The sequence below is a fragment of the Leptonychotes weddellii genome, chromosome 11 (genome assembly GCF_054177405.1).
Source record: "Leptonychotes weddellii isolate Sample4059 chromosome 11, ASM5417740v2, whole genome shotgun sequence".
Classification (NCBI taxonomy): domain Eukaryota; kingdom Metazoa; phylum Chordata; class Mammalia; order Carnivora; family Phocidae; genus Leptonychotes; species Leptonychotes weddellii.
In genome coordinates this window covers 33,815,309-33,832,871 of record NC_138379.1, presented here as the reverse complement: position 1 = coordinate 33,832,871, position 17,563 = coordinate 33,815,309, and the positions used below count along the sequence as shown (strand labels likewise).

Here is a 17,563-nt window from a genome sequence, read left to right as displayed (position 1 = left end):
CGTGTGGGTCTCCCAGCGTGGTTGCTTGGATTGATTTCTTCAATGCCAGCAAGGGAGAAAGTTTCTAGAGCAACTTGGCTAGCAAGTTATAATCTTCTGCAATGTAACATGATTGTGGGAGTGACATCCCATCACCTTTGCCTTGTATTGTTGGTTAGAAGCAAATCCTAGGTTCTGTCACACCCCACGGAGGGGGGATTGTACAAGGGTTTGAAGTAAGCGGGAATATCATTGGGGGTGACCTAGAAGTCTGTCTGCTACGCTTCTTCCCTTTCATCCTCTTCCTCCTCCCACTTTTTTTCTCAAACTTTTCTGAGTATGGTTGACACCCAATGTTACATTAGTTTCAGGTGTACAACATAGTGACTCAACAACTCTATACACTATGCTATGCTCAGCGTAGAGGTAGCCTCTATCTGTCACCATGCAACACTCTTATAGTACCATTGACTAAATTCCCTACGCTTGTGACTGATTCATTCCGTAACTAGAAGCCCATGTCTCCCACTCCCCTTCCCCCGTTTTGCCTACTCCACCCTCTGCCCCTTCCTTCCGCCTATGTAGTCATCTTGGACTGGAACCGATTTCTCTTCCTCCCGCTCTTTGTCACTGTTGCCAATCTTACGAATTTCTCTCCATTTCCTCAACATCCTTATGAAGTAGGGGATATTCGCCCCATTTTACACCTGCAGAAACTGAGACTCAGTGTGTCCTCAGTAGCTCAGTATCACACAACTAGTCTGGAGGGGATTCTAGTTTGGGTTAGTTTGCTTCTAAAACCTCTGTTCTTTGCCCTGCTCTATTATGCCCCCTGTCAATCCAGAGACACGAAACCCAGTGCAAGGATCTGGCTCCATTCACTTCAGTTCAGTAAGCATTTGCTGAGCGCTGACTGTGTGCCCGCATTGTGCTCCAAGCTAGGAATAAAGAGACAATTGTGCAAGGCCTGTAACCTTGGAAGAAGGCGTAGCATCTTCTTGCTGAGGTCTTCACAGAAGAGAGCACTTGCACTTGAGCTGAGTTTTGACCTCTCCATCAGCTGGGTCACATGAGGCGCCACTGTGGCTGAATCTTGGGGCTGTGTAGTAGTTCTACCAGGACCTTCTCAGCTCTCAGCACTGGGAGCAAGAGAGCAAGTGGGAAAGGATGGAACCGAGAGGCCTTGCTCTCATCCCAGCTTCATTGCTCCCAACCGTGGGACCTCAGAGTCCCTTTCCTCTGCTGCCTCTGTTTCCCTGTCTTTAAAATGGGCACGCTCTGAATTTTGTGGCAGTCTTAGGAGATGCAAGGTAGGTAGCAAACATGACCTATGTTTGGGAAGTAAAGTGTTCTCGGATAACACTCGGTAGCTACTTCCTAGAAAGATATGAGTACGAGGGTGACAGGGCCTTGGTATCCACGTTACAGTGTATCATGATAAATTCATTCTGTCATGGGCTCAGAGTAGATGAATGGTAGCATGTATATCATGAATTTACTAAGCACAGTGCTACAGAATATAAGCTAGTACAGTTTTTATCCTTGCTCAGTAGGACGCTTCCCTGAATCTGTTTGGAGGACATGAACCTCCCTAGACAGTAGCCTCTCTGGGCCTGAGCTCCTGGACTGATAGCAGGGCCTCAAGTTAGTACCAGTGCCTGACTGCCCCTGAGGCTCCCAACTTGCCTTCCTTCAGCCCTCCAAGAGAAGCTTGCTCCTGCTGGGGACTCTACAAGTCAAGCCAGGTGTTAGCACCTCTATCTCTGCCCTTGACTGTGCTGGGCTCACACCCTCTGCTCTGATTGTGGAGAACAGAGACCCAGAAAATGAGGAGCTGAAAAGGTAGTGACACGCAGGAGTCCTGTGTGACTTCTTCTCTAGGTTGTTTGTCAGCCGGTTCAGAGCATTTAATCTTAGCGAATCTTGTGAATACAGATCTCTTGGTGAGGGAGAGGGAGCAACGTTTCTGACCGGGCTGTCGAACTACTGACCAATTGTATGCTTTACTCTGAAGCCCATGCTTTTTCCCACATGTGTGTCCTTTAAAATAAAATGTAAAAAGGTACATTTATATGTGTACATGTATTTAACGTACACATATATATGTATGTGTGTTTCTATTGGTCTATCTAAGATTTTCCCAGAATTGGAGTCCATCATGTGCTGGACAGAATTTTAGTGTTGCAGTTGTTCTTTGGCTGGTGAGCCCCCATTCATCTGGAAAAGTCCATATCTTTCCTAGCTCCCCCACACAGAGCTGGAGGGACCCTCCTCTATCATTCCACTGGCCTCCGTATTGGGCCTGGGTCTGAGTTGTCTTTCTTTCTGGCTCATATGGAGCATTTAACATGGTGGCTGGCGAGCAATGATGTTCAAGAAAACCCGAGAGGATCAGGGATTAGACTTTGATTCACTGCAGCTCCTGCTTCTGCAGGCCTGGTTGGATTGTTTCCCACAGGTGGCCTGGATGTGTGCCCTTCTCTGCAGTTTCTATTTTTCTGAACATGCCTCTAAACTGGATGTCACACTCTCCTCCTTTCCAGGATTCTTGTTGCAGGTCTCAAGGTTTGGAAGGGACCTCTAAAGCCCCAACCTGATGCATGAATTTCTTTTATGAAGAATAGTCAACAGACTGTTAAATACTTCCTGTGACGGGCAGCTTATTCCTACCCGCACCCCCCCCCCCCACCCTGTCAGCTAGTTCTAATGATAGAGAGTTGGAATCCTTCCAAAGATTTTCTTTCATTAGGTCAAACTCTGCCCCCCAGCCCTTGGTAGTATCTCCTTATAAATACTAGTTCTGCCCTCCATGGCTACAAAGAATGACCATAATCTGAGACCACAAGAGCTTCAAAATTGAGAACAGTAGTGGATTATAATTATGGAATAAAATAGGAATCTACGAGTCTACACTGACAGATAGATACATCTATCAGTGGAGAAGAAAGGACTCCACTGTTTTGGGAAACAAATAAAGAGTGAGTTGCAACCATGATGGTAAAGATTAGTTAAGGCAAGAAGCAATGGATGCTGACATCTGGAGGAGAAAGTTTGAGGAGCAAGCAATTTGCATGGTCTCAGAGTGTCTCTTCACTGATTGCTTATTAGTTGCAAGGGGAAATGTATCCACACAGGGGAGAATCCACTTCATGACCAGAGATCAAAATTTGATCACTGGCAAGGGGTAGATGGATATCATGTGCTTGCTGATGTGATACCCCGAGAAGAACATAGCATCACTTATGTTGAATTCCAGGCAGGGATGGAAAACCTGAAACTAATCACAAGGAATCTTAGACCAACTCAAATTGTGGAACATTCTATTTAAAAACAAAAACAAACTGGCCTGTATTGTTCAAAAATGTCAGCTCTATGAAAGACCAAGGCTGAGAACTTGTTCCAGAATGAAGGAGATTAAAGAGATGTGACAACAAATGTACTATAAGATCCTGGACTGGATCCTATGTAGGGGAATAAAATGCCATAAAGGACATTTTTTAGTATATTGCTAAAATTGGGATTATATCAATGTGAAGTTTTTTGAATTTTATAATTGTACTGTGAGATAATCTCCCTGTTCTTTGTAAATGCATATGAAGTCTAAGGGGCAGAGGAAACAATCTATGTAGTCCACACTAAAAGGATTCGGAAAAAAATCTATATACCTGTACAGAGACAAGGGGAGAGAAAATGAGAAAGAATGGTGTGTGGGAATTCCGGTGACTTTTCTGTCCATTTGAAGTTCGTTCGGTCTTTCTTTCTTTCTTTCTTTCTTTCTTTCTTTCTTTCTTTCTTTCTTTCTTTCTTTTTCAAGGATTTTATTTATTTACTTTTAGAGAGTGTGAGCAGGGAGAGGGGCAGAGGGACAGATAGAATCTCAAGCAGACTCCACGCTTAGCATGGAGCCTGACGCGGGGCTCAATCTCACGACCCTGTGATCATGACCCGAGCCAAAATCAAGAGTCAGATGCCCAACTGACTGAGCCAGGTACCCCCCATTTGAAGTTATTTCAAAGTAGTTAGAGAAAAGAACACCCCCAAATGAAGGCCCATTGAAACTTGGAGTCAGGGAGATTGTCCCTTTGGGGAACAACGCCTGGGAGGCCTGGGAGAAGTATAGTACATAATGATTGAAGACCACTGGTGTTGTGAGACCTGACCCATGATGGGGGTAGGGGGTGGAATCAAGGAAGGGTTCCTTGAGGAATTTACCTTTAAGCCAAGATCTCAAACTTAGAGTTGTCTAGGTGAAGCAGTCAGAAGGACATTCCTGACAGAGGAAATAGTGTGCAGAGAGGCTTGGAGGGTAAGAGTGAGAGGGGCAACAAGGCAAAATAAGGCAGGGCTACCAGGCCTGAGGCTACCAGGCGCAGGGCAATGAATTCTGGGCTAGTGGTTGAAGAGTTGATTTTTCACATTGGGGAGTGCCATGATCAGAAGTGTGGCTTGAAGGAAAGCCTTAAGTGTTATGTGCAGACACTGGTTCCAGAGTCTTCACCTACCCCAGAGAGATCAATTCTAGAGTCCGTGTGTCTACCCCAGGAGCTGGGCTTCTCAGATAGTGGGATGATTTGGGGCCCACACTTTTCTTCCATCGCCTTCTGCCTGTTGGGCGGAAGTGGACCTTTTGCTGCTGCCTTTCGTGACCGAGGGTCCAGCCTCCATTCAGCCTCTTATTAGTGTGATTATCTTCTTAAGTCATGAGCTGCCCAAAGCCGGCAGTTGCCTGCCAGCCCATCACGGTGCCATCGCCATGAGCTATTAGAAAGGTTTATGAGGCCAGGATAAACAGCATGAATCAAGAGGGAGAGACAGGCCTCCCTCCTTCTGCTTACATTGCTGTCACTCAGGGAGAATGCCAGAAGGGGTTGGAAGGAGAGAAGGGGTGGGAGGCAGGGAGGAAAGAATAGAGAGAAGGAGGGAAACAGGATGAAAGAAAGAGGATTGGAGAGAAGGAGGAAGCAAGGACAGAGGACAGGGTAAGAGCTTTCCCGTTAGAGGTGAAGAGAGCCGATAGCAGCGCCTTTTCCACTGCCATTGGGCTGCCTCTGAGCATAACCAGGAATTCAGCCCTCTTTCCATTGATGACCTACTACCGTTGTGTGTCTTTGGGTAAGTCCTCTGCCTTTCTGGGCAGCCAGTTTCTCTCTCTTCCCTTTGGCAGGGCTACCAGCTGCCCTATGCAGAGATGCATGGGCTGCTGAAATGCTCTCCGCCCTTTAAAAGAAGTCCTTTGGAAAGCAAGGAGCTTGGTGCCACTCTTCTTACTTAAAAAGCTTTCCAATTACTAACTTGTCACCTCGTGTGCAGGCAGGTTACTGCTGAGAATGTCTTGAACATGCTGGAATAAATAAATTAGCACGGGCACTTAGGGATGCCAGTTTTAATCATAGTTGAGGACTTTGGGGACAAATGCCTTTGCTTTTTTGGTTATCTGCTTTTGGTTTGCAGCCAAAGACCCCCTACCACAAGTTAATAAATTCAGCTCAGAAGACCAAGCTCTTCTTCCTTCTTATCAGCAGAATCAGAGCCGCTGTTACTGCTCTAAGCATTTATGACAGCCATAGAAATTCTTGAGAATTTAAGCAAAGGAGAAGTATTTAAATTACATGAAATTGGAAACTTGGAGGCTCAAGATTTGTTTTGCATTTTTATTAAGCATTTGAGTTTGGGTTTCGGCATTTGATTTATCTCTTCCCATATATCTTTAGAGTCATCATCCATAGGCTCCACTCCATTGGTTTATTTCGAATGTTGTAAAATGGCAAGAAGCTTATGGGAGCCGTGATACTTGAATTCAGGCAGTACCTGACTGTGGTTTGGTGACTGACCATGAAAAGGAAGTAGAGAGATAAACCCTTTGGGTTTTTTGGTTGTTGTTGTTGTTGTTGTTTTTTTAATCCAGATGGTATATAAAGAATCTTTAAAATGATTTCTTAGGATCACAGTTATCCATCCTTCACTTTAATGAGCACTAGTGACCTCATGCTGCATTGGGTATCGATTGGAATCTAATGACTTACGACTTTGGCCATCATGAGTATCCAGTTGGAGGATACCTTGAGTGGCCTGGATTCTCAAAAGCCCACATACTTATTCTCCAGTGTCGTATATCAAAACCCAAGGTCCGAGTGCAGGCCTGACATCATTTCCCTTGTTTGAAGAAGTGCCATTTTTCAAGGATCTTTTTTTTTTTTTTCCATCTTCAGTATGTCTGTATTGACAAGTGAAAGGACAACTGCCTCAAAATAGGCATAAAACCTTGGTTCTTTGAAATGTTCAGGATACTCATTCCTTAGTTCCTCTCAACAAATATTTGAGGGGCTACTGTGTTTCAGGCACTATCCTCAGCTCTGGGGTTACAGTAGGAAAGAACAAGTGATAAAGTTTGTTCTGGAGTTTACATGCTAGTGGTCTATTCTGGCTGATTATAATTCTGGTATTTTCTAGTGAACTAAAGAACAAATATCCATGGGTCATCTCATCCACGGGGATTTCTTATGGGCTTTTTAAGGCTCTCTGGCACCTCTTTTGGGAGTAAGGGAAGCAGGTTGAAAGGCTTCCTAAAATGTCTATCCTAGTGTTCTTAAGAGTTGGATCTCTGAATATTGACATCTTCCAAGGTGGGGCATAAGGCTGAGTATCTATTACTCTGGGCAGATTCTAAGGGTGTAGATTAGACTGAATGTATGCTGACTAGACTGTCTCATAGTGACTGGATTTTTAAACAGTTTCTTACCACTAGCTTGTGTCTTATTTCTCCCTTCTCTCGCAAGGTAGAAACACTAGGGAAAAAATAAGCCCAATTGAGGTAATGGTGTGGTATACTTAGATTCAGGTGTTGTAAAATAGAGGCTTGGGACACTTTGATTCTATTATCCTTTTCAGATGGTTTTTAATATCTTTTCATGGAAGTTTTTGGCATCCTATTCATTAAAATCTGTGTAAGAGGGTTTTGGTTTTTTTTAATCATTTTGTAAGCAGTTCTTGAGCCCTGAGGACACAAATGTGAAAACCCAAATCTGCATGTCTGCCAGGCTGTAAACAGCATAGTGGGGGAGACAAGGAAAGGAGTTATACCTTAGATAATTAATAGCAAAGTAGAGGTAGGTACATGGTGCTGAGTGAACAGAGACCGGAAGGTGCTTTTTCCATCTGGGGGTGGGGGCTGAGGGTGGAAGATCAGGGGACTGGAAAGGAAGCTTATAAAGGCTTCCTTTATATATATATATATATATATAAGAGGCAGATCCTTAGTTCTTGACCATGGACTCCTAGCTGAGTTTCTGGGTTTAACTCTGATGGAGACATCAGAAAGGAAATTAATATTTTATGTATTTTACATAGATGATATATATTACTGGGTTAATGAGAGCTGCCATTTATAGAGCGCTCCCTGTGTGCTAGGCATGGTGCGAAGCATTTCATTGCCATCCTATAATCTATTTCCCACAGCTCTTCCTCTAAAGTAGGTAGTATTAGCTCCATCTTATAGACAAAGAAACTGGCACAGAGAGATTGAGTGATATGGCTAAGATCACACAGCTAAGAAGCTATAGAGCTGAGATTCAAACTGCAGTATCTTTGCCTCCAAAGCCAGTGCCCTAACCTCGACATATATTGTGTTTTTGTGGTGCTGCTGTGGCAAACTCAGCCCCTCTACCCCACGTAGATAACTTAGGCTGTGTCTTGTAGGGATTCCTCCGTACTTCACTGTGAGCACCTGGGCCTTTCTTCCTTGTCACTTGTATTGATTTCCAGTTAATTCAACACAACCTCTTTCTCCCACTTCTCCAAGGAGCTAGGTGCTATTATGACCCCAAGAGTGTGTTTCAGACCTAACTTGGACTTACTGTGTGGTCTTGGATGAGCCACTTTTAAGTCTCACTCTCCCATTTTCTCTGTGTGTTACCACTTTGGGGATAGGATTATTAGTAATCCTATTGGTATTAAGCAATATTAGCATTTCTGGCTAAAGATGAGGTGAGACCGCCAAGAGACGCATGAAATGATGCTCAACTCATCAGGGAATGCAAATCAAAACCACAGTGAGATCACCTCACACCTGTCAGAATGGCTAATATCAAAAACACCAGAAACAAGTGTTGGTGAGGATTTGGAGAAAAAGGAACACTTGTGCACTGTTGGTGGGAATGCAAATTGGTGCAGCCACCATGGAAAACAGTATGGACGATCCTCAAAAAGTTAAAAATAGAATTACCATATGATCTAGTAATTCCATTCCTGGGTATTTACACAAAGAATACAAAAACACTAATTCAAAGGGATACATGCACCCCTCTTTATGGCGGCATTATTTGTAATAGCCAAGATATGGAAGCAGCCCAAGTCTTTATTGATACATGAATGGATAAAGAAGATGTGTATATGTGTGTGTGTGTGTGTGTGTGTGTGTGATATTATTCAAAGAATGAAGTCTTGCCATTTGCAACGACGTGGATGGAGCTAGAGAATATAATGTCAAGCGAAATAAGTCAGAAAGACAAGTATCATGTGATTTCACTTGTGGAATTTAAGAAAAAAACAAAGGGAAAAAACAAGAGACAGACCAAAAACCAGACTCTTAACTATAGAGAACACACTGATGGTCACCAGAGGGGAGATGGGTGGGGGGTAGGGAGGAAATAGGTGATGGGGATTAAGGAGGGCACTTGCTGTGATGAGCACCAGGTGATGTACGGAAGTGTTGAATCACTATATTGTACACCTGAAACTAATATAACACTACTTTACACTGGAATTAAATTTTTAAAAAAAAAAATTAAGAAAAAGATGAGGTGAGATGCTTTCATCTATGCCTTTTGTGCCGAGTGGAGCTACAGCTGGACTGATCCACTCCGAACCGTCCCATCTTCTGTGGGGAGGTCATAGTAGCCTTTCAAAGAGCCTAAAACCTCATCACAGCCCGGTCTATTTCTCAGTCTCCACACATTTCTGTGATGCCCCATCGCTCCAAGACTGTTGTCAGTGCAGTTGTCTCTGCTTTAGATGCTGATGACCTTGCCCCAGCTGTCCCTGGAGGACGGCGGCCCGATGAGTAAGTCCTGAAGCTTGCGAGCTGCGTCTCAGCATTTCACATGGCTGCACTGATTGGACAGACCCCAGGATGGGCTTTAGCACTTGGTTGGCCTCAAGGGTCCTGAACATCACTACTCAAAGTATCTGGGGTGATTGTTTATTTTTCTGACTTGTGTTTCCTTTTGCAGCAAATGAAAAGATTGAAGACATCAATGGCTGTCCAAAGAACAGATCACAAATGGTAAGTGGTACACGGCTGGTGTGAGTATTTGTGTGAGAGAAGGAAGCCCTGTCTCTCAATGATACTGGCCATCTTGAAAACATTCCCACCATAAGCTTTCCTCTAGGGGATTATATTAATAAACTAACAGCTATTTCCAAGTAGCTGCCGTCGGCTTCTCTGACATTTGTTGGCATTTACTAAAAAGTGGCCGTGATTTTTTACGTAGATGGTGTGACAGGGAACATGAAATACTGCCCTTTCTTTCAGAAACAAATTATGCAGACCTGGTGGAAACATACACTTGTTGAGAATTTGGACCATTGTGACTCATTCTGCTTTCTCAAAGACACACTACGATCTCTGTATGTGGTGCTGAGGCACGGATGAGGTCATGGTATCTTGCTCAGAAATCGGGGCATGTGGTCTGATTGCCTTTAAAGGTTAGAATGATGTGAAATCACAATGGTGACAGGAGATGTGAAATGTATAATCATATCCAGACCATTCTTAACCTTGACAAGCGATATTCTCTCTGGTGTCATATGCTTAAGCTCTGATATTAAAGCTTTTTTTTAAAAAATGAATCTTTTAACATCTGTTCTTGTTGTATGTCCTGTGCATGATCTTTGAATTAAAATTCATGATCACTGCTTAGTTCAGAAAACATTAAATTGCAATGCTCTGAGTACCTGGTTTTTCCCTTCAAAAGGCTTTCCAAACAATCTTTACACCAAGTACGTATATATCAGACTGTTAAGATGATGCTATTATGCATTTAAAATACAAGTGTGGCAACTTCAGGATAACTTTTTATTTTTGCAGGACATTAATTTCCTTCCAGAAACTTAAGAAAAAGGCATAATCTGTTTTTTCTGACCTCCCCATACTCCCTTTTTTTTTTTTTTTAAAGATTTTATTTATTTGAGAGAGAGACACAGCGAGAGAGGGAACACAAGCAGAGGGAGTGGGAGAGGGAGAAGCAGGCTTCCCGCTGGGCAGGGAGCCCGATGCGGGGCTCGATCCCAGGACCCTGGAATCATGACCTGAGCCGAAGGCAGACGCTTAACGACTGAGCCACCCAGGCGCCCCTCCCCATACTCCCTTTGAGTTGACACATTTAATAGTGTCATTCCGAATATAACAAAGCGATTGGCATTCCTTGGTTTTCCCTTTCAGTTTTTCCAAGTGTTTGTTATCCCAGTGAGTTGGACAGATAACCTTTTTCTTTTGCATGCATAAAGACACATTTTTTTATTCTGAAGAGGAGTATGGGTGGTGGGGAGTCCTTCTTCAGTTTACATTGTGAAACAAGTTTCTCTTTTTTTTGGTCATTTCACTGGGGATTTTGTTTCTTTTTGTTTGATCAGGAGAGCAACCCCTCCTTCCGTAGGAAAGTCCCCATGCAGAATCTCATGGCTGCTTTGACTTCTCAAAAGCTTGGCTGCTATTTTTGCTAGCGCTACGACGGCAGCTGTCTAGAGTATTAATAATTGAGAAAATTTGGAAGATAGAAGACTTAATTTAGTGCAAGCATTTTACACAGGCAGTCATATCTTCACATGAAAGAGATGCAGTCGTTCCCTTTGAGACAGATACGGATGCATTTGTCCCAGCCCATTATAATGCATACAGAAACCTGACATTGGAAGGTAATGAACCTTTTATTCTCTTTGGCACTTTTGTATTTTCTGCGCTTTCTGTTGGCGGTGTGAAAGTCCACTTTTCAAGATTATAAAATAATAACGCCACCTCAGATTCTTTGGTGCAAATTTAGTTCTATATGCCAAATGTTATTTATAAATGTTAACCATGGCACCAATGTAATTTTGTGGTTTCTCTAACTCTTTCAGCTGTGAAAGTATTGTTTTCTTTTTTTTTTTTTCATGGCCTGTGGGGTTTTTTTTTTAAGAATACAGGAATATAAAATCCTATAATTGTCTGTGATAATTAGTTCCAGCTTAGGGGCGGGGAGGCAGACACGGTCTGGTGGTAAACGTAGCAGAGAATAGTTCAGCGTACAGGATGTAAGGCCAGGAAAATGTGAAAACCTCCACCACAGTCATTCCATTCGGTAGGAAATAAGATGATAAAGACAACAGGGCCGTTGTCGTTAGCCCTATATCACAAACTGTGTCAAATCCGTAAGACGGAACCTCACCAAGAGCACACAGGAAGTCCTTCTTGGACAAGCACAGGTGTTGTTCTGTCTACTAGGACCCCCGTGTGTGTGTGTGCGTTTACGCACCTGTATGAGCATAAACAGAGCTCATGCATTTCTACTCATGGGAAGCATACTTTGGGAATACGACACAGTGGGTGAGCCACCATTTCTAGATTCCTAGAAGATTAGGCTCCCAACTAGGCTTTATTTCGGGCAGCCCATGATAAAGATTTGCTGTTGCTTGCTACAAATTGCCTATTTGGGGGAGACAGAGAGAAAGACATGTGGGGAGCACCATGTTGGCAAGAGGAAGATGACCCACAATGAGGTGAGAACGTGGGGAGTGCACCTGTTCGGAAGGTAACTGTGCCTCCCTTGAAAATAATCAACAGAGTCAATGTGCTCACTCCCTAAGAAAACACAGCCTCTTCAGGAGCCTTGAAGAATGGAACCAAAGAAAGGCAATCCTGGGGGCACCTGAGTGGCTCAGTCATTAAGCGTCTGCCTTCGGCTCAAGTCATGGTCCCAGCGTCCTGGGATAGAGTCCCACATCGGGCTCCCTGCTCAGCGGGAAGCCTACTTCTCCCTCTCCCACTCCCCCTGCTTGTGTTCCTGCTCTTGCTATCACTGTCTCTGTCAAATAAATAAATAAAATCTTAAAAAAAAAAAAAAGCAATCCTGGTTTAGAGCAGGAGGAATGGGTGCTGTTCCAGTTTTCAGGGGGCAAGTTCAGTCCATCAGCTAATCTGTGAGTAGGGCCAAGAGCTTTGATTTTTGTGGGTAGGAGGCCCAGCCCCCACACTTCTCCCAATCCACCAGGTTGCTCAGCAGCTCAGGTCTCAAATTCCTGCACTCTGGGCTCTGCTTCAAATGTTCCTTTCCAGTAGGCTGGGGAAGTGAGAGCAGATAGCTCCGGCATTGGGACTAGAAAAATCCGAGGTGCACTGATGCACAGACGTGATGGGTGTGGCGTTGTCCCTTTGAGCCTGCCGATCGATCAGCAAACCTTCGTAGAGTGCTGACCAGTGCTGGCCACTGGATGGGCCACGTGAATGCTCAGGTGAACAAGATGGCGTCCCTGCCCTCCAGGAGCTCCGTGATGGGTGGGCAGGAGAGCAGAGAATAGCAGTGCAGCTGTGTGCACAGACATCTGTGCACATGGCACAGTGGGGGCCCATTGCCACAGAGAACGAGGGAGGTCTAAGAATAACTTCTAGGGAGTGAGTCTGGAAGGCAAGAGGGTTCACCACAGGGGAATGATGGGTGGAAGAGGATTCACATTCCTGGAAAATGTGAAGTAAAGCTTGTCAGGGACCCTGCAAAGGAAGGTTTTGCAGCATTTGCTTATGATCCTCCCGAGGTGCCATAAGCTGTATCTGGTGAGACTCCTCTCCTGCGGTGAGGAGTGGGGCATGGAAGAGCCCAGAATACAGCAGACCCCATAGGCATGGCAGTCTTCGGGTCTAGGACAAATCTTCTGCATTCATCATCACTCCCCAGATCACTGCATTTTGGGGAGCAACCCCCCACTGGGCCCTGGAGTGAAGTATTTTTAAAGGAAAATACTCATGGTCATCCAGCCCTGGAGAGAGAAGTTCAGTCGTGGGATCTGGGAACTGAAAATGCTACCTGGTGGGAAATGGTAGTTCATGGGTTTATTATTTGCTCTGACTTTTACCTGCACAGTGCCATAAGGTCTGTGATCCCATTCATGCTTATGGGCACATCCCACCCTCTCGACGCTACTTTGGGCCCACGTGGTGGAGAGCTGTCCCCAGGGTGAGGCAGAGCCAGAACCATCAGCATATACTGTGACCCTCTGGGGGCCCTTGTAGTATGGGACCGTGACTGTGGGCACGAGGCAGAGAGGCATGGCAGGGACTTGCCTTTCCCTAGCCAGCTGGCCTTAGCTTGTGTTGAAGGAGTCCTTTGGGCAGTTTCAGGCTGACCTCCACACTTTTGGGGGTAATGGCCTTGGAGATGGAGCTGTAGAAATGCTCCCTTCCCCCTCTCACCCACCAGGCCATCCATTTGGCCCTTGAATAGTTTTGTTTGTGTGCGTCAGAGCTGGTTAAAATGTTTTGTCTGTTTAGCATTGCCATGGCAACCCAGGGGCATCTTTTTGGCTTTCAAGTGCTGTATTCAGCAGAGTTATGCATTAGTTTGGAAGGAGAAACATTGCCTGGAGCCTGGCCCGAGGGCACTGCCTCTCCTCGGACCCCTGGGCTCCAAGATATTGCCTTACTTTGGAGCCTAGGAATGGCTGCTGCAGGGGATGGTTTTCTTTTTTTATCATTATTATTGTATAGGGCTTGGCTTTCTGTTGTCCATGAGGAGAGGTGCAAAGTTAGCAAGGCCTGCTGGCTCTTTCAGTGGAAAGCCCCAGGCCTGTTTATCCCTCTGGTCACTGATCTCAGGCCCGGGGTCATCTGGGGCCTCCGGAGCGCTCCAAGAGCTCTGCCTTCTTCCCTTGGTGCTTCCATTTTTTATTTTAAAGATTTTATTTATTTATTTTTAGAGAGAGAGTGTACAAGCAAGGGGGAGGAGCAAAAGGGGAGAGAGGAAGGGCGAAAGAATGCCAAGCTGACTCTGCACTGAGTGAGGAGCCCGATGTGGGGCTCAAGCTCACGACCCTGAGATCATGACCTGAGCTGAAACCAAGAGTCAAACCAAGAGTCAGACGCTTAACAGACTGAGCCACCCAGGCACCCCCTTCCCGTAGAGCTTCTAGACGGAGGGCCAACTGGGCTTGAGAATCTTGCAGCCTGAGTTCAAGTTCCTTCTCTGCTATTCTGTGGCCTTAAGCTGATTATTTAACCTTTTGAAGGCTCTATTTCCTTTTCTGGAAAGTGGGGTTGATAACACATAGCTCATAAAGTTTTGATAGTACTAATGAGGCAACGAAAGGGATAATCATGGGTAGTACTGATTAAGATGATAAAATACAGTGAGAGCCTGTCAAGTGTTTGCCTGGTGCCAGGTGCCAGGCTAAGTGCTGCCCAGTCATCCTTTCCCTCCATCCTCCCAAAAGCCCTTTCAGGTAGGTGAGCTCATTACCCCCATGCTCCTAGCATAGGAACAGCACTTGATACATGGCTGTTTCTATGACAATGATGATTTGTGCACACAGTTCATGTGTTGGGGACATGAAACCCTCTGGAAATCTGAGGAAAGCTAAGGCCCTCTCCTCCCCAGACCACACACACCCCAGAATTTTGCATATACCTCAGCAGATTGTGGATCCCAGAGGCCAGCCCATGTGTCCCCCAGGGCTCCACAGACCCAAAGTTCAGTGCCCCTGCTGCTTAGGGCACAGCTTTGCTCCCCCACCCTGTCCTTTCAGAGGTCCCCGTGGACATGGTAGCTCCTGAGTTCCCAAAACAATAGGAGTTTGCAAGTAGACACAGACAAGGTCCAGGCAGTGGTTTTCAAACTTACATTCCATGAGCAGAATCCCTTTTCTTTCCCCTCCCAAAAAAATTGCACATGAGGACTGAGGCTTTACAAGGTCTTTTTTTTGTCCCAGATTACTCACCTAGGAAGTGGAGTTAGAACTCGAACCCAAGTCTATCTAGTTCAAGAGCCTATGGTGTCCACCTCTGTGACAGAGAAGGGGTATAATAAAAATAGTCTCCACCTCCCCATTCCCTACTCTAATTTTTCATTTGTGGATATAGCAGAATCAGCAGAAGAGAGGAGATTATTTCTGGAAAGGGCCTGAGTTGACCTGTTGATGGAACCTCAGGAGCTGAAAATGAGGAGGGACCCCTAGTGAGAGGCAGCCTCTTGAGATGGCCTTGGACAGCCCTGGCACCAGGTACCTCCCACTGTGTTCTCCACAGAGCTTCCTGGGCCAAGGGAAGGCCATCTGCAACAGAATCAGGTTTCCAGGCCCAGTGACCTTGAGCCCTCCCAACAGCTGAGAGAAAGCAGGCCACATGACTAGGGAGTGTCTGAGATCCTTGGGCAGCTGAGTTGCCTCTTCCCTGGGCCCCTGGGCCTATTTTTACACCACCCTAAGGGCACACACATGTTACAGAACCAAGAAGGAATGAGGAAAAGTCCACAGGCCACTTAGAATTTAAAGCAAAGTAGGAAGAGTCCAGGGCCAAGATCAGCATGCAGCATCCACCACTTACCACTCAATGGCACATCCATTGCCACTGCTTATGTTTTGGCCAGTGATCTCTTTCAACATGGAGGCAACATCCACGTCTAGCTCTCTGTCTCTTCGGTCACATCTATTTAAACCATCGTGGGCTACCCCTTTTCCTTTCCATACTCTTGAGCACACAGTAGAAGTTCCTTCACAATCCAGTTACCGTCATTTCTTGCCACTCGGCCACTCACACTCCATACCCCAGGCATACTGGAACTTGGGTGCCCCCAAAGAGGCTGTATACTCCTGTCTTTGTACTCAGCTACGTGCTGTCCAGACTGCCTGGAAAAACTGATGATTGTCCCACCTGGATAATGGGACCTTTAATCTTCAGGTCAATTGTTATCTCAAGTAATTGAGATAATTAGGTGCCTGTTGTCTTTTGTGTCTCCTGGTATTCCATGCCTGCATTTCTCCTAGCACTCCCTTGTGGTTGTTGTTGAATTGTCTTCTTGAAGGAGATGCCATGTCTTTCACCTGAGTATCCTAACTTAGGATACGCTTAGATGATTGGCATCTAGTAGGTATTTAACAAATGTTGCGTGGATGGGTGGATGGATGGATGGAAAGACCAAGAAAGGAGCTGGCCTCGACTTATCCATGTGACTAAAGGATTGTAACATACCTTGTCAGATCCTTATTTATGGCTATTGGAAGCTCTTTAGCATTATCCTAGAAGTATCTTTCCTTCTTTTAATTCCTTTTTTTCTTGGTTTATCTAGAAGACTGCAGGACCGTGCAGTTAACTTTTGGTTTATTGAATTCTTTTATGTCACTTGAGGTAAGCATTTTTAGGCATCCTTACAACCACCAGAGATTATTAGGATTGATAATAAAAATGGTAAGTGCTTGGGGTGCCTGGGTGGCTCAGTTTGGTTAGGCGTCTGCCTTGGGTACAGGTCATGATCCCAGGGTCCCTGCTCAGCGGGGAGTCTGCTTCTCTCCCTCTGTCCTTCCCCCATGCTCAGGCTCTCTCTCTCTAAATCAATCAATCAATCAAAATCTAAAAAAATAAGTGGTAAGTGCTTTACATGTTTTAGCTCCTTTTATTCTTGTAGAATGAGAAATAGATCTTGTTCATTCCACTGAATGGTGTGGAGAACTTAGACCCTGCTGCCATTTGCTGTGCTCTGCCAGGGGCTAAATGTGAGTCATGTTAGAGAATCTCTCCTTCTCTTAAGCCTCCGGCTGTAGAGTCTGGGGTTATTGCCTTTGTCCCAGATTCTGTCTGTGTTCTTACATAAGAGTAGCAAACATGTATCATATATACTTCTAACCGGGCAATGTTTTAGACATCTGCATTGATGGATTTTATCTTCATAAAACCCTGTGAGAGCAGTGACCTTTATTCCCATTTCACAGATGAGGAAACAGAGAGGGTTAGTAACAAGCATGAGGTCACACAGCAAAGAAGGGACAAGCTGGGACTTGAACCCTGGAAACCTGGCTCTAAAGTCTGTTCCCTTAACTGTTAGGCTATTCTACATCTAAGGAAACTGACTAAAGAAGAGAAAAGATGGACTGTGACATGGAGGTACAAAAATTACATTTGTAATCCTGGCCCTCCTGTAGGTGTGGGCAGAGCCTGGGGGAGAGGCCTTCCTTCATGAGAAGATTTGGTTTGAAGAAGAAGATTGGAATCAGGCAGCCCTGGGTCTCCCATCCCGGACCATGTGTGCTGGGCAGTTTCCTAAATCTGAGCCTGCCCTCCTCTGTGAAAGGGGGATTGTAATAGAAGCTGCCTCCTAGGGTTGCTGCCAGGGATGAATGAGCGATGGCATAATAAGCACCTGGTATTGTCCTGGTTCATGGAGAGAGCACATTAGATGTTTGTTCCTATCTCTGCTTACGAGTCCTGTATATCCTAACTATTGTGCATTGAACGGCTTTATCGTACTCAAAGTAGGCACCCAGTGTGGTAGGCTGAACAGCGGACCCCCAAAGGTGTCCACATACTAATCTTAGGAACTTGTGTGAGTATGTTGTCTTACCTAATAAAAGG

The 17,563-nt window shown here is 45.1% G+C and overlaps 1 protein-coding gene across 6 annotated transcripts in view; it reads left to right on the top strand.

Annotated features, from left to right (window-relative positions):
• NAV2 (neuron navigator 2) overlaps window positions 1–17,563 on the top strand; it is a 708,473-nt gene that overhangs the window by 443,554 nt on the left and 247,356 nt on the right. For all 6 annotated transcript variants that reach the window (XR_014138638.1, XM_081798468.1, XM_081798466.1 and 3 more), the window contains exon 3: window positions 9,207–9,259. Coding sequence is in view for 5 of the 6 variants with exons in the window: in XM_081798468.1 (XP_081654594.1) it covers window positions 9,207–9,259 (53 nt within the window). In the remaining variant the exon portion in view is untranslated. The remainder of the gene's footprint in view (window positions 1–9,206; window positions 9,260–17,563) is intronic.